General features: G+C 40.9%; 1 protein-coding gene across 1 annotated transcript in view; it reads left to right on the forward strand.

Annotated features, from left to right (window-relative positions):
* LOC109868847 (electrogenic sodium bicarbonate cotransporter 1-like) overlaps positions 1-16,912 on the forward strand; it is an 84,596-nt gene extending 67,684 nt beyond the window's left edge. The window contains exons 18-25 of the mRNA XM_020458576.2: positions 551-712; positions 1,047-1,225; positions 2,668-2,740; positions 4,464-4,532; positions 4,812-4,985; positions 9,669-9,833; positions 10,695-10,797; positions 14,110-16,912. Coding sequence (XP_020314165.1) covers positions 551-712; positions 1,047-1,225; positions 2,668-2,740; positions 4,464-4,532; positions 4,812-4,985; positions 9,669-9,833; positions 10,695-10,797; positions 14,110-14,150 — 966 coding nt within the window. The 3' untranslated portion in view covers positions 14,151-16,912. The remainder of the gene's footprint in view (positions 1-550; positions 713-1,046; positions 1,226-2,667; positions 2,741-4,463; positions 4,533-4,811; positions 4,986-9,668; positions 9,834-10,694; positions 10,798-14,109) is intronic.
* The last annotated feature ends 336 nt before the right edge of the window (positions 16,913-17,248 follow it).

Below are 17,248 nucleotides of genomic sequence, written 5' to 3' on the forward strand. Positions count from 1 at the left end.
ATGCTGCCTCGAGTGGTGGAGGGCCTAGGCTGTCTCGAGTGGTGGAGGGCCTAGGGTGTCTCGATGTGGGGTTGGTTCTAGGCTGTCTCGGGGGTGGAGGGCATAGGCTGTCTCGGATGATGGAGGGCCTAGGGTGTCTCGGGTGGTGGAGGGAGTGTGGGTGAGGAGGGGTGAAGTATCGGTTCTGAAGTTAACCACCCCGTTCTGCTCCAATCCCCCCCCAACTGGAAGCCTCTTCCCCAGAATAAAATATATATATCACATTCTTTACGCATACATTTTTTGGTCACCCTCCCTTCACATTTCTTACTGTCATTTGTGAGAACAGAGTAAGTAGTAAGTTTTTAGGTTATTGTCTGGGCAACCGTAATATAAAATATATTCCATGAGTTAGTGTAATGTTATAACAACAAAATTACTTTTCTAACAACATCCTGCAACCATGAATGTTTACTTGGCAAGTATGATGTGTGTCTGTTGTCTTGTGTGTTTATCCACCCTAACCTACTATATATCTGACTGGCTGTGTCTCTCTGCTCCTGGTCCCTAGCCCACCAGCCCCAACCGTGGCTGGTTCGTGCCCCCATTTGGAGGGAACCCGTGGTGGGTTTATCTGGCAGCAGCCCTCCCTGCTCTCCTGGTCACCATCCTGGTGTTCATGGACCAGCAGATCACCGCCGTCATCGTGAACAGGAAGGAGCACAAACTTAAGGTAGAGGGGATGGAGGGGAAAGGGAGGGGTGGATGTAGAGGAAGGGAGGATGGGAGGGATGGAAGGGGAACATTGAGGGATGAAGGGCCACTGGGTCAGAGGGGTAAGGAGATTAAATAAGATAATGTCTTAAGATAAGAGAATGAGGCACAGCAGAAGAGGGAAGAAATGGCTTTAGGGGTTAGGTGAAGAGGGGTAGAGACTGAAATGGGAGCTCTGGGGGTGTTTTTCAACACTTTGTATTGGATGTTACATCAATAGTAACTTGTTTAAGGAACTAGACTCTGTTTGCTTGTGGTTACTGACACACCTTCTCCTCTCCTGGTCCTCACAGAAAGGGGCAGGCTACCATTTGGACCTGTTCTGGGTAGCAATACTACTGATCGTTTGTTCCTTCATGGGTCTGCCCTGGTACGTGGCTGCTACTGTCATCTCCATCGCCCACATCGACTCTCTGAAGATGGAGACCCAGTGCTCTGCCCCTGGGGAGCAACCCAAGTTCCTGGGTGTCAGGTGGGTGAGCGGGGAGGGAGGTGGGGAGGAGGGGAGGGAGTTAGAGAGTTGGGAGGTAAGCGAGGAGGGACGGTCAGTGGAGCGAAGAGAGTTATCAGAGCAGAACGATTCCTGGCTCTTTCACATGCAGCCTACAAAGGCCTTAGTTTCACTTTGTTGCCATTCCCACCTAAGGTATGTTTTTTGTTTTGTTTTAAATTGATACATGACATTTTACAATCCCATAGACAGGGCTCTAAAGTGCCACCAATTTGATCGCAAAAGTAGTTTTATTTTGGGAGCACTGTGCATCTAGAAAAAATATCTCCCAGATAATGTTGTAATAATACGGTTTCACTATACCGTTGTTTCCGAGTGCCCTCGAGTAAAAACACGAAGCCGATAGTGGCCGCGAGATCATCTAGGATTGATGTGCATTTCCGGCTCATACATAAAGCATCCTCCATTCAGGCTGCAAAGGCATCATTTTCCTCGTTAACTAGCTTTAATGGTGAGCTGCCATGAAACACTGGGGAAAATATGTACTGTCTTAATTAATAAAGCAACATTTTCTACCACCATTTTCGTATTTTCTGACAACTTAGGACACAACTTGCACACAGCATTCAGCCAAGGGTGTGCAATGTCCTAAGTTGTCCGAAAATACTAAAATGTTTAAAATATCTGACCCATATGGCGCAGCATTTTTACCTTCTTCCTATAAGCGGATCACCGAGACCGCATTTTATATTCAAAATTCATAAACCATGTCATGGGCCATTCTAAAACTACTTGTGTGTCATGAACCATTTGTTGACACTTAAGTCATGTAACATCATTGTAACACCCGCTAACAACCTGGTGACTACCAGTAGACCTATATCCAAACATTTAGGGGCACAGAAAGGAAAAGGGATAGCTTCTTCAGGAGACCAATGATCATAGCAATTGAATGAATGAGATCTCTTGCATGTAGTCATCACAAACCTGATGTTTTTAAAGAGATAGTGTGCAATTTTACACAATGCTTTTAGACAATGTAAAAACCTAGTATACGACAACTGACTGTAATTTCAGTGACAGGTGTAAGTATAAACATTTGAGCTTTTATAATAAACAAATGTCTTCACAGTGTTAAATATTCCTTTCTAGGGCACAACATGTGCTTTAAAAGTAGTTAGAATTCATATAGGTCTAATATAAGATTTATCTCAATCAACAACAAAAACATGTATTTTCTGGTGCTGCTAAATTTCATGTGGTACTCCCAACTTGTAAGAGTTACCAGCACCAGTGCTAACAAATGGTCATTTAGAGCCCTTCCCATAGCACTACATGAACATGTTGAAGTTATTTGATTGTCATATCAGAACAGTGGTCAATAGTTTGGACAGAAAAGTTAGAAAACTGACTATGGTGTCTGTGCAGTGTGATGTGATGAACTATGCTTTTTCTTACCTCAGAGAGCAGAGAGTGACCGGTGTCTTTGTCTTTGTTCTGACTGGACTGTCTGTCTTCATGGCTCCCATCCTCAAGGTAACACTTCAAACACCTGTTCCCTTTAAATCTGCCTATTCATTTCCCTTAAATCTATAATAATATATGCCATTTAGCAGACACTTTTATCCAAGGTGATTTACAGTAGTACTTGCTTACATTATCATATGTGTGGTCCCAGTGGGAATCTAACCCACAAATCGACATGGTCATTCCCTTTAAATCTTACTGGATCACTGTCCTCCCTTTTAGTGGAAAATCCCATCACTCATTCAAATTGTGAAATATTGTAGTCATCCAATTAGTGAGTGGCCTAATTGAGGTGATGTGAATCGGGGCTTAGGCTCAGTTTGCAGCTCAGTGAGCAGGTTAGTCAGGTTTCTTGTTCTCTTGTTAACCTGACCATTATAAATATAAAAGCTGTCATTGTCCTTACAGTGAGTGGGAATGGTACTCCCCCTTGTGGACACTTTAGGGTAGTATAAATTATGAGGCCGTCTGTGCTCTTTAAAGGTCCTTTTTATCAAATAGTGTTAGTTCCAGGTGCGTAGGTATTAAAACTAGGAATACTTAGATGGAAACCCACACGCTGGTGAAAATAAAGATACAAAACTGATGCTTAAATACAGAAATCTAAATGATTTTATTTGGTCGTCATGATGCCAAAAAGGTGAAAAACTAAATATAAATGTTTCGGCAGAAATCACACCATCAGTATAATAGGTAGGCACCCACACCTGGCTTCTGTTTAAATAATAATTACATATGTCACATGCTCAAGAAAGAAAATCAGGAAACCTATAAATCAGTACCTAGTACAACTTAGGCTCCCGAGTGGCGCAGCGGTCTGAAGCACTGCATCTCAGTGTTAGAGGCGTCACTACAGATACCCTGGTTCAATTCCAGGCTGTATCACAACCAGCTGTGCTCGGGAGTCCCATAGGGCGGCGGATTTGGCCGGACGACGCGCCTGGTTAAATAAAGGTTACATTTAAATAAAAATGTAAAAGAAAAAAATTAAAGTACAATAGAATGCATGATCTATACATTATATATAATATACATTAGCAGACAGTGAAACGTCATGTGAACATTTCATCAGAATAAAGAACACATGAAAGTAATGGGTCAACAAGACTAGAATAGAGAGCTAGAGACGACAAGCTACTACCTGGGGGATATCTCTATCTCTAATGAAGATGAGATCTTAAGCTTCTACTGTAGTAGACTCTCGTAACAGCACATTCTATCAGATCTGTTCAGAGGTCAGCCACATGACAGGTCGACTCTAGTAACAGCACATTCTAGTAATGCCAGATGAGGTGCTTTGGTCATGTCGACAGACTGCTATTTTAGGCTGGTTCTGACTGTAAATGCATTGATCATCTTCTACGTAGAATAAATTTGTGTGTTGTTTTGTTATACAACATGTTATTTAGTAGAAGCTAACAACATACACCAAAAATATTAACGAGGTGCAGACTAACCGACTATAAACTTGCAAAACATTAGAAGGTAGCACACCCTATCTATGTGTATATACTGTATATCCCAGTGATTAATTGAAGAGTTAGCTTTTGACGACATGTTGCATCGTTATTTGTCTCTCACTGTTGTTATTGAAAAGAGGGTTAACCCTAACTTCATATCAGCCCTAAAAAATTGTAAAAGGGAGGAATGCTGATTTTTGGTTATTATTACTGTGGAAATACAGCCTCTATTACCTTTCTCTTGTTCACCCATTCCTGTTCTGTCTTCCCAGTTCATCCCTATGCCCGTGCTCTATGGCGTGTTCCTCTACATGGGCGTGGCATCTCTCAACGGTGTCCAGGTGAGTGAATCTGACCCAAAATGCAGTCTGAAATTCTAGGCGTTAGTGATATTAGTCCACTGCTAACCAACATGGTACACCAGCCGCATCCACTCCCATGTATCTGGGCCTTACCTCTGTACAACTGTAAGTCAAAGAACACTCAGATAGAGCCAAAATGGAGTCTGTAACTCTATGCCTGTTAGTTATTAGCCCATCAATAATATTGTCTGCGATGCCAGTCGCTCCCCACCCCATGTATCCTGGCCTTACTTCTGTACGACTGTGTCTGTCCATCAGTTCTTGGACCGGCTGCAGCTGCTCCTGATGCCAGCCAAGCACCAGCCTGACCTGATATACTTGCGCCACGTTCCCCAGCGTCGTATCCACCTGTTCACCTTCATACAGGCCCTCTGCCTTGCCCTTCTCTGGGTCCTCAAGTCCACTGTCGCTGCAATCATCTTCCCTGTCATGGTAAGATTAAGCATGCAACACACACACCCACATACCAAAGTTTATTTGTCACATGCGCCGAATACAACGGGTGTAAAGTAGACTTAACCAGGATATGCTTATGAGCCCTTCCCAACGATGCAGAGTTAAAACAGTACCACCAGGAATAAAATCCACAAAAAATGAGCTATATACAGGAAGTACCAGTACCAGATAAATGTGCAGGGGTAATAGCTATATTCAGGAAGTACCAGTACCAGATAAATGTGCAGGGGTAATAGCTATATACAGGAAGTACCAGTACCAGATAAATGTGCAGGGGTAATAGCTATATACAGGAAGTACCAGTACCAGATAAATGTGCAGGGGTAATAGCTACATACAGGAAGTACCAGTACCAGATAAATGTGCAGGGGTAATAGCTATATACAGGAAGTACCAGTACCAGATAAATGTGCAGGGGTAATAGCTATATACAGGAAGTACCAGTACCAGATAAATGTGCAGGGGTAATAGCTATATACAGGAAGTACCAGTACCAGATACATGTGCGGGGTAATAGCTATATACAGGAAGTACCAGTACCAGATAAATGTGCAGGGGTAATAGCTATATACAGGAAGTACCAGTACCAGATAAATGTGCAGGGGTAATAGCTATATACAGGAAGTACCAGTACCAGATAAATGTGCAGGGGTAATAGCTATATACAGGAAGTACCAGTACCAGATAAATGTGCAGGGGTAATAGCTATATACAGGAAGTACCAGTACCAGATAAATGTGCAGGGGTAATAGCTATATTCAGGAAGTACCAGTACCAGATAAATGTGCAGGGGTAATAGCTATATTCAGGAAGTACCAGTACCCAATAAATGTGCAGGGGTAATAGCTATATACAGGAAGTACCAGTACCCGATAAATGTGCAGGGGTAATAGCTATATACAGGAAGTACCAGTACCAGATAAATGTGCAGGGGTAATAGCTATATACAGGAAGTACCAGTACTAGATCGTTGTGCAAGGGTGCGAGGTATTTGAGGTATAATGTACATGAAGGCATGGTTAAGTGACTAGGCATCATAATAGATAATAATAAGAGTAAAATAAAGAACAGAGTAGCAGCAGCAAATGAAGGTAAAAGTGTGTGTGTTTGTGTTGTCAGTATGTTTGTGTGTGTGTGCGTATGTAGTGAATGTGTGATGGTTTTGTGTGAGGGTGTCAGTGTAGTGTGTGTGCATATAGTGTGTATATAAATGTATAGTTTTGTGAATGTGCATAGAGTCCGTGCAGACAGTCCAGGTAACCATTAATTAACTTATGACCAGTGCTTGACTTGGGCCGGAGCTGATCGGAACGTAGTACCGGCACATTTTTGGGGAATTGCATACCGGCTCCTCTATAAAAACAAAATAGCCTATCTCTGGCCCAGATTCACACACGAGTCAAAAAAGGATGATCAAAGCAGAATGAAGGCGGGATCTTCATTGAATAGTAATGGAGAATTGGGCATTCATTTACTGATTCTGCTTTGTTTCAGTTTATTTACTGCTAGTCTGTGAATCTGTGTGTGACAGTAGGCTGTTTGAGATTTCGCCAGCCTGAATGGCATGATGCACTGTGCCAAGTCGTCAAATTAGGCTTTGTAAGGTCATGGAAATTAGTTTCATAATTGTTGTTAATGTAATTCATGAAAGGACACTTTTGAATAAGATCAATCAATAATAAAACTACATATCAGCCATTATCGTTTTGACCCTTCATTTCCTGTCTGTGGTGCTGCGAGTGTACCAGTGTGAGTGGGTCGTTGCCCACGGAGAAAGAGCAGGTATACAATAATGACAGACAGACCAACTAGATCACCAATTCAAAACATAACTAGTAGCACTTATCTCTCTAGTTAACTATAGCTAACTAAGCATTCATTTAGCTGTGGCCTTTCCACCGGCACTGTAGAGCCTAAATAAATCTGCACCATTGGAAAGATGGGATTCCCCTCTATTAAACAGTAGCCATGTAATTGTGACAACATAAAAAACATTCTAAGAATAGTCTAATTTACAACTAACTTACTGTGCATAGATCTCACCTGAAACATTCATATTTGAGCCTTTTATTTATATCGTGGGTATAAACATGTTTAGTTAGATACCTTGCTCTGAAGTAGCCTACCTTATCCATTTGATCCCTGATTTATTGAATGAGGGAATCATTTTAAAAAGACAAAAGTATTTGGATGTATTGTTACAATATTGTATATCTCGTGTGGCAACCATCCTCCAGGATAGTTACTGGGTGTGTAGGCTTTTGTTCAGGCCCTGGTCGAACCCCATTGCAGCCTAAACATCAGCTACTTGTGACAGGACCTTGAGAAGCAGACTTGGGTGTTTCAGGGCTGGATCAAAAGCCAAGCCTTCACACCCAGGTGCTCTCTAGATGGAGATGGAGGGTTGACCACATGTTGACAACATGTGACTAACAGTGCATTTTTATGTGGGGATTTTTATGTGGCAGGAGGTGGTAGGTCTACATGGGATCAGACACAGCAGCTTTCCAGTGTCAATAATGCTTACGTTTTCATGTAGGCTATAATACTAGCCATGAACATTTGGTTAAAAGTCATAGAGAGGTCATGGAAAAGGTGTATGAACCCTTAACAGTGAATATTCAGAGGTCTCTATAGCATAATGTAATTTAGAATTTCGGTGAACTTAGTCTAATGGACAGACTAGGAGCTCGGCCCCAGTGATGTACTGGGCTGTCTGTACCACCCTCAGTAGAGCTTTGTGGTCTGGTGGTGCATTTGCCATACCAAGCGGTGATACAGCCAGTCAAGATGCTCTCGATGGAGCAGATGTAGAACCTTTTGAGGATCCGAGGGCCCATGCCAAATCTTTTCACTCTCCGGAGGGGGAAGAGGCGCTGTCGTGACCTCTTCACGACTGTGTGGGGTGGTCCAAGGAACTTGAATCTCTCAACCCTCTCCACTACTGCCCTGTCAATGTGGATGGGGGCATGCTCTCCCCTCTTTCATCTGTAGTCCTTAGTCTTCCTGATGTTGAAGGAAAGGTTGTTGTCATTGCACCACACTGCCAAGTCTCTGACCTCCTCCCTGTAGGCTCTCATCACCATTGGTGATCAGGCCAGCCACTGTCGTGTCTTCAGCAAACTTGATGATGGTGTTGGAGTCTTGCGTTGCCACACGATCGTGGGTAAAGAGACTAAGGACACACCCTTGAGGGGCCCGCGTGTTGAGGGTCCACTTAGCAGTGGTGTTGTTGCCTACACTCACCACCTTGGAGAGTCCCATCAGGAAGTCCAGGAACCAGTTACAGAGGGAGGTGTTCAGTCCCAAGGTCCCCAGCTTGGTAATGAGCTTGGAGGGAACTATGGTGTTGAACGCTGAGCTGTAGTCTATGTACAGCATTCTCACATAGCTATTTCCCCTCTTGTCCAGGTACGAGAGGGCACTGTGAAGTGCAGTTGAGATTGCTTTATCTGTGGATCTGTGTGATCTTGGGGCAATATGCGAATTGTAGTGAGTCCAGGGTGCCTGGGATGATAGTGTTGATTTTTGTCATGACCAGCCTTTCAAAGCACTTCATAATTACAGATATGAGTGCTACAGGTAGATGGTCCTGGTTACCTTGGAGTCCTTGGGAACAGGGACAATGGGTGGTCAGTTTAAAACATTACAGACTGGGACAGGTGGAGATTGAAAATGTCAACTTGTTTAAAAGTTTTACATCGGCCATGGAGAGCGAGATCACACAGTCATCCGGAACAACAGGACTCAATATTGTTTTCCTTGAAGCGAGCATAAAATGCATTTAGCTCGTTTTGGAGCATCACTGGGCATCTCACGGCTGGGTTTCCCTTTGTAATCCGTTATCGTTTGCTAGCCCTGCCACATACAGTACGTTTAGCATTGAAGCCGTTGAAATAGGATTCCACCTTCCTTCTATATTGTTCTTTTGCATGTTTGATGTCTGATCAGAGGTCGTAGCATGCTTTCTATGTATGCGTCTATGTCCGTGTCCCCTTTCTTTTAAGCAATAGCTCTAGCCTTTAGCCCAGCGAGGATATTGCCTGTAATCCATGTTTTTTGGTTTGGATACATTTGTATAGTCACTATGGGGATGACATCATCTATGCACTTATTGATGAAGCCCTTGAGTGATGTGGTAAACTCCTCAATGCTATCGGAAGAATCCTGGAACATATCCCAGTCTGTACTCCCAGTCTTGTAGCCTCGTGTCTGCTTCATCGGATCACTGCTTCAACGCGTCACTGGTACTTCCTGTTTGAGCTTTTGTTTGTAAACAGGAAGCAGGAGAAGAGAGTCATGGTCAGATTTACCGAAGGGAGGGTGAGGGAGGGCCTTATATGTGTTTCTGTGGGGAGAATAAAAGTGGTTTAGAGTTTTAGTACACCTATGCATGCACAGACACACACTCACAGGTACGTGTGTGAGACATACACAAACAAGTACACCTACACGATGAAATGTACCAAGGAGCCAATAATAAACCATTCATACACGTGTACAATACAGTAGTGACACATTCACTTAAGCAGTGTGGAAACCGTTACTAACAGACACAAACACACAATACTATACAATGCATCCAGCCATGTACCCACCAACACAGTATATAGTAGCCATTATCTATCCCCACTGATGTGTCTGTGTCCGTCTCTCCAGATCTTGGCCCTGGTGGCAGTCAGAAAGGCCATGGACTACATCTTCTCCCAGCAAGATCTCAGCTACCTGGATGACGTCATCCCAGAGAAAGACAAAAAGAAGAAGGAGGATGAGAAGAGGAAGAAGAAACAGAAGAAAGGAAGCATCGACAGTGAAATCGATTTTGTAAGTCATTTTGAGGCTTTATTGAAAGTGGATCAGTCTGCTTGATTTCATGTGTTTCCCCCAAGGGATCTACCTTGTAGTAGTATTTGTAGTAGTAACAGTAGTAGTAGTATGAACAGTAGTAGTAACAGTAGTAGTAACAGTAGTAGTAGTAACAGTAGTAGTAACAGTAGTAGTAGTAGTAGTAGTGGTAACAGTAGTAGTAGTACTAGTAACAGTAGTAGTAGTACTAGTAACAGTAGTAGTAGTAACAGTAGTAGCAGTAGTAACAGTAGTAACAGTAGTAGTAGTAGTAGTAGTAGTAGTAGTAGTAACAGTAGCATGTTACTTTTTGTAGAACACTAGCACGCTTAACTCATGACCTGTCCTCCCTCCTAACAGTCACACCACTCCTCCTATCCGAAACTATCCCTTCTGTGAACACTGTTCTCCAAATGAGAACTGGCTAACACTTTATGTTACGGTACTGAAATGAACACTGTCTGTCTGAGCACTGTCTTTTCCTACGGACATACATATGGTACAGATATCACCAGGTATTTGTGTAGAAACTACATTGTAAAATGATAATTACACAGCATGGATGACATTATGAATTACTTGTTTGTTTGTTTAAACGGCGCACCACTGGACGCCATAATAGTATATACATGGGTCGTATTCATTAGGTACCAAACAGAAGAAAACACAATGAAACAGGGAAGGACTACAGTACCTGAACTTATGAGAAACCCCAGTTTTGGTTTTCCATTGCAAAATTATTTGCTATAGTGTGCCCTAATGAGTATGACCCAGGTACTTAGTTGCCAATGTGTTAAATGAGTAGCAGAAAGTATAGCAATTGTTATTCTCTCCCTCCAGCCCCCTGAGTACCCCTACAATGACAAAATCCCCAGTATTAAAATCTCCATGGATATAATGGAGACGGAGCCCATGTTGGGGAATAAGGATAAGGCCTCGGACAGTGAGTACAACAAGACTGCATGGGGTCTCGTACCCACAACTGTAGCCTTTTTACACTATACTTCTTTGACGACACATACCAGTTCCACAACACATATTTTGTAGTGTAAAGAGACGGATCTAGATTCAAATCTCTTTTCCAAGCCACCTCTTTAGGTAGTGTTGGACACTTCTGCACCACATACCCCCCTCTGAGGGGTATAGTGTAAAGAGAATGGGAGAATCTCAATTGCATACTCCTCGCCTCCTTCTCAAAATCCATTAGATGAGGAAGCCAGAGGTCCGTCCCCTCTGACCTTCTCTTCCAAGGGGTTTTGAGAAGGAGGCGCGGAGAGAGGACGCGAGGAATATGCAATTGAGATTCTCCCAATGACTCTGATGCTAATTACCATTATACCAGTAGAGTAGACAGCGTTTGTTGTCAGCCAAGACTTTTAAAAGGTCCACACTTTTGTGAATCTTTCTATTAATCAAGTGTGCAACAGTATGTGCAATATGGTTTAGATCACAAACTCCTGTATAGTTTGAATAGCTATCCTTGTTTTGTTTGTCTATGTACTGTGTATTTACGGTATGCTAATAACTGCACACATGGGTAAAGTAAGGATAGTGTAAGCAGGAAAGTTGCACATCTGTGGTGAAGAGAAAGAGATATTTACTAGACATATTTACGTATTATGTGTAAAAGCAGTCTTAATGAGTGCTGCTAAGGCCTTCTTGGAAATGTTTCTCTTACCTTCTTGCCTCCTTCCCCCTCTGTCCCTCTTTCTCTGTCTGTATTCAGACCCCTTGACTTTTTCCACATTTTGTTCGGTTACAGCCTTATTCTAAAATGGATTAAAAAACAATTTTTTTTCATCAATCTACACACAATACCCCTCAATGACAAAAAAAAAAAGAAAACAGAAATATAACATTTACATAAGTATTCAGACCTTTTACTCAGTATTTTGTTGAAGCACCTTTGGCAGCGATTACAGCCTCAAATCTTCTTGCGTAGAACTCTACAAGCTTGGCACACCTGTATTTGGGGAGTTTCTCCCATTCTTCTGTGCAGATCCTTTTAAGCTCTGTCCGGTTTGATGGGGAGTGTTGCTGCATAGCTATTTTCAGGTCTCTCCAGAGATGTTTGATTGAGTTCAAGTCCGGACTCTGGCTGGGCCACTCAAGGGCATTCAGAGACTTGTCTCAAAGCCACTCCTACATTATCTTGGCTGTATGTTTAGGGTTGTTGTCCTGTTGGAAGGTGAACTGAGGTCCTGAGCGCACTGGAGCAGGTTTTCATCAAGGATCTCTCGGTACTTTGCTCCGTTCATCTTTGCCTCAATCCTGACTAGTTTCCCAGTCCCTGAAAAACATCCCCACAGCATGATGCTGCCACCCCATGCTTCACCGTAGGGAAGGTGCCAGATTTCCTCTAGACGTGACACTTGGCATTCAGGCCAAAGAGTTCAATCTTGGTTTCATTAGACCTGGGAATCTAATTTCTCATAGTCTGAGAGTCAATTTAGGTGTCTTTTGGCGAACTCCAGGCAGGTTGTCATGTGCCTTTTTACTGAGGAGTGGCTTCCGTCTGGCCACTCTACCATAAAGGCCTAATTTGTGGAGTGCTACAGAGATGGTTGTCCTTCTGGAAGGTTCTCCCATATCCACAGAGGAATTCTAGAGCCCTGTCAGAGTGACCATTGTCGTGGCAGAATCAGAATTAGTTGGTATTTACTACACGTATTTAGCTAAGATGTTTTATTTTCATAATATGCTTGTGAGATACTTGTCATTTATAGTGTTGGTCGTTTACAGTTATCTGTTCTCTGTCAGGGTTCAGTTACTTGGGCCACAGAAAAGGGAGAGGTCAAGCTTGTCTTCATATGTAAACGTATATTTTAAACCATGTGAAGGGATGATTGAGGGGGTACCAATTATCTCTTGGCTCCACAATCTCTGTGTGCCAGTCACTGTCTCTCTGTGATCTTGTCCATGTCTTGAGATGTTGCTTCAATATATCCACATAATTTTCCATTCCTCATGATGCCATCTAATTTGTGAAGTGTACCAGTCCCTCCTGCAGCAAAGCACCCCCACAACATGATGCTGCCACCCCCGTGCTTTATCCCCATGTGCAGTTGCAAACCGTAGTCTTGTTTTTTTTAATGGCGGTTTTTGAGCAGTGGCTTCTTCCTTGCTGAGCGGCCTTTCAGGTTATGTCGATATAGGACTCGTTTTACTGTGGATATAGATACTTTTGTACATGTTTCCTTCAGCATCTTCACAAGGTCCTTTGCTGTTGTTCTGGGATGGATTTGCACTTTTCGCATCAAAGTATGTTAATCTCTAGGAGACAGAACGCGTCTCCTTCCTGAGCGGTATGACGGTTGCGTGGTCCCATGGTATTTATACTTGCATACTATTGTTTGTACAGATGAACATGGTCCCTTCAGGTGTTTGGAAATTGCTCCCAAGGATGAACCAGACTTGTGGAGGTCTACAATTTTTCTTGGCTGCTTTCTTTAGATTTTCCCATGATGTCAAGCAAAGAGGCACTGAGTTTGAAGGTAGGCCTTGAAATACATCCACAGGTACACCTCCAATTGACTCAAATGATGTCAATTAGCCTATCAGAAGCTTCTAAAGCCATGACATCCTTTTCTGGAATTTTCCAAGCTGTTTAAAGGCTCAGTCAACTTCGTGTATGTAAACTTCTGACCCACTGGAATTGTGATTCAGTGAATTATAAGTTAAATAATCTGTCTGTAAACACTTGTTGGAAAAATGACTTGTGTCATGTACAAAGTAGATGTCCTAACCGACTTAAATTAGCAAAAATGTCTTAAACCTGTTTACACTTTGTCATTATGGGGTATTGTGTGTGGATATCTTTTTTTTAAACAATTTTATAAGAAGTCTAATGTAACAAAATGTGGGAAAAGTCAAGAGGTCTGAATACTTTCCATGGGCACTGTATATATCTCTCTCTGTCTCTCCTTCTCCCTCTTCCCCTTTGTGAAGCACTAACCTCATCTCTGAGTCTTGATCAGATCTCTCGCTTTTCTCTGACTCTGCAGACATCCAGCTGTATTCGGCACACTAACGCAGATGAGCTTACTTTTCTAATCCTTTCTGATTGTTCTATTAACAGCTGCTTATAAATGCTTAATTAACAGCTGCTCCTACTGTGAAACATCATGGCTTTGCAACGCTTGCTCGAATATTCCTCTTTTGCTGGACCTGGTCTGAATTATGATGATATTTTGAGAGTGAATATTTAAGTGGCTGAAACTTGTTAATGTTGTGTGTGTTTTGTCTTCTCTCTTAGGACCCCCGCTGTCTTTCCGTGACCAACACTCACCATGTTGAGGACTACTTTGAGCCCACTACTGTAGCAAGGTATCTGTGTGAGCGAGCCTGCGTGACTTATTCTATACCCCCAGACACCCACAGATTTATATAGTGTGACAATCAGTCATAGAGTATAGCGTGTCATGGCTCTCTACCTTCTCTCTGTCTCCTCACTCTCTCGCTCTTTATCCCTCTCCTCTCTTTCTATCTCTCAGTCTGAATCTATTGAAAAAAACGGCGAGATGTAAGTGTTTGTATGAGAGGGGGGTGGTTGCATTTGAAAATCCTTAATTTGCTGTAGAGGTCATGCTCTACACCAAGGAAAACGTTGAAGTTCTTTGGAAGCCATTCATTGCTTATTCATGGGTATGGTATTAATGATTTATAAAGCATTTAAACTAATAATGCTGCATGTATTCATAATTCATGCCTGTTAGGTAATTAAGTACAACACACTTTATTATACAACTCTTATGGAGCTGTGAAGTTGGACTTGACTGTCCTATTCTATGCCTGCCAGAACAGATCAAACTTAAAAATCCCATTATCATTTCATGTTCAACTGTCCATCATCATAGTGTCCTTTTTGGATTTCATGTGTTTCTGTCCTTCACACCTGTATTGTCATATTTATATATGCTAAATATTTTTTGCTCTTGAACCAAAATGTTGGTTTGGCTATTTTCCTTCCCAGTGTGTATGAAACTGATAAACTTTTCTGATTGGTCTGTTCTATTAGTTATGTTTGTTGCAGGGTTGAGGTCAATTGCAATGTCATTAGAATTTCTAATTCAATTCTTGAAATCACTCATGAAGTGGAGAATTTCTGTTGAATTACATTCTAATTTAAAGAATTTTAAAGTTTTGGAATTATACTGTTTGAATTGGAATTGAAAAGAAAATGTTTTTTTGAATTGAATTGCAATTCAATATTTATACATTTCCCAGGTAATATAATTAATGCAAAAAGTGTCAAATCGACTGCAGGATTTGTTTTAAATCATTTAAACTTGTATTTCTAGATTTCTAGTATAACTTGGCTATCTGAACACTGACATCAGCCTTAAAGCCGGAGGGAATTGTTGGGGATAATTTCAATTGGTAATTAAAATATTTTAATTGACCTAACATTGGAATTCAGAGGAAATGAATTATCTCTTAATTCAACGACTGACCTGGAATTCTAATTGAATTTGTGGAATTAACCCTCGTCTGTTGTTCCTATCGGCTTAATAAGAGACAGGAGGACACCAACTACGATTATCTGTAGTAGGGATTGAAATATATAAATATACTTATTTGTAGCTCTACCTCTTTGACTTAATTAATGTACTGTAGGTGCCAGGCATTATAAGTACACTATGATGAACACGTTATTATTATGCAATGATTTGTCATCATTAATACTGAATTATTTGCATGAAAGGGCACAGCACAGGATCTCTACCTTATCACTTTCTGAGTTTCTTTTGCTCTGTAACTAATTCATTCGAGATTTTTATTTGTATCACATTTAAATAAATGCAATAACAGTGACGTATATTATATCGCTGAGAGATTAAGTGAAATAATAATTAAGTGTATTTACAATATGACAATTTTTCCAGTTGTCTGTGGGGCAACATTTTTATTATGACCTTTTCTAATGGAGTGATCATTTAGTAAGTGTTTTTTAAGGATATGAAATAATATTATGATTATGATCTATGATATCATTGAAGAATCACTGTGAGACAATGCAATATTGAAGTTACTTGTCTTGCATTTCTGCAAGAACTAATGTTGCATATAGTGTACAGCTTTTCAACGTTCCAATGACCAAATATTCATTCACACCCATTCAACATTTAATCTCCTCCACCAGCCAGCTTTCTCGGTTGCCAGCTCTCACAGATGCATTGCAGCCCTTGTAGAAATGTAGGCTTAAATTATTTACTTGTGCAAAAATTCCTGGACTGGATTTGGACTAATTGCAGTTTCTAAGTGGCTTGAAGATAGAGCTTTTGGTTATGTGGTCTTATTGATTACTGGGTTTGTAAATTATTTCAATTGTAACATCTTCAAGCATTCATCTCAGCCAATTAAATGAGATGAATCAAAACTTTCACTGTGATTCTTATCTATGCTGTTATCTTCATGCTACTCTTACAGGAGTGTATGAAAGCAAATATACTGCAGCGATAATATAATACAATTATATTTGTAATCTTGCGTGGTATAATGTCAAACAAAAATATTGTATTGTAAGTGTATCTGAAGTATGATAGAACTGTGATGAATGTCAAAATGATGGTACACTCTTAATCATGGTCCCTATTGATGTCGTGTTTTCTATCCCAAATATGCCAGCTCCCATCTTGATCTGTCTTGGGGCAAATGTTAGTTGTCTGTATATCTTGACAGCATATTCATTTTCTAGCTTTCTAAGTTTAGGATTAGTCCATGTTTTGCTGTAAAATTTGTTGATTCATAGGGGGCTAATTTTATAAAAGTTTATTTTTAATAAAGTTGACACATTTGAGAATCTTTATCTACAAACATGGTTCATATTTAACAAGCACAAGCACTGAGATACAAGTGTCAGTTTATTGTAAAACGTAGAACAGAATATTCAAGCAATAAAACTACTTTAAGATAAATGAATACCTGTAAGATTTATGGTATTTCATTAATAATTGGTATAGACTATTTTTGAATGAGTATGTTACTTAAAGTGAGTTATTTGGCATATTTTTCAAATGACATGCATATTGACAGCAATAAAGTCACATACGAAATTATTCTGTGTTGGTTTCAGTCTGTATTAAATGTTTATATTTGATCTAATGTAACAGTCAGGCCTGGATTCACAAAATGTCTTATCCTCAAAAAGGTTATTGGAAAACATAAATTCTTATATTTCTCTGGGCTCTGATCTCTTTGCAAAAATACTTATAAAGCCTACTGCTGGTGGTCAGATGCTGTAATTGGTTGATACACCGCTACCATAAACGTTATGGTAGTTTAATGAGCCATAGCACTCTAAATGGACCAGCAATGGGGTCAACAGTTTAACTGGGATTAGAAACATAATTCAACTGATGAGACCAAGTGAGCAAGTTAAAGAACTTACTTGT

Source organism: Oncorhynchus kisutch, linkage group LG23 (genome assembly GCF_002021735.2).
Source record: "Oncorhynchus kisutch isolate 150728-3 linkage group LG23, Okis_V2, whole genome shotgun sequence".
Classification (NCBI taxonomy): domain Eukaryota; kingdom Metazoa; phylum Chordata; class Actinopteri; order Salmoniformes; family Salmonidae; genus Oncorhynchus; species Oncorhynchus kisutch.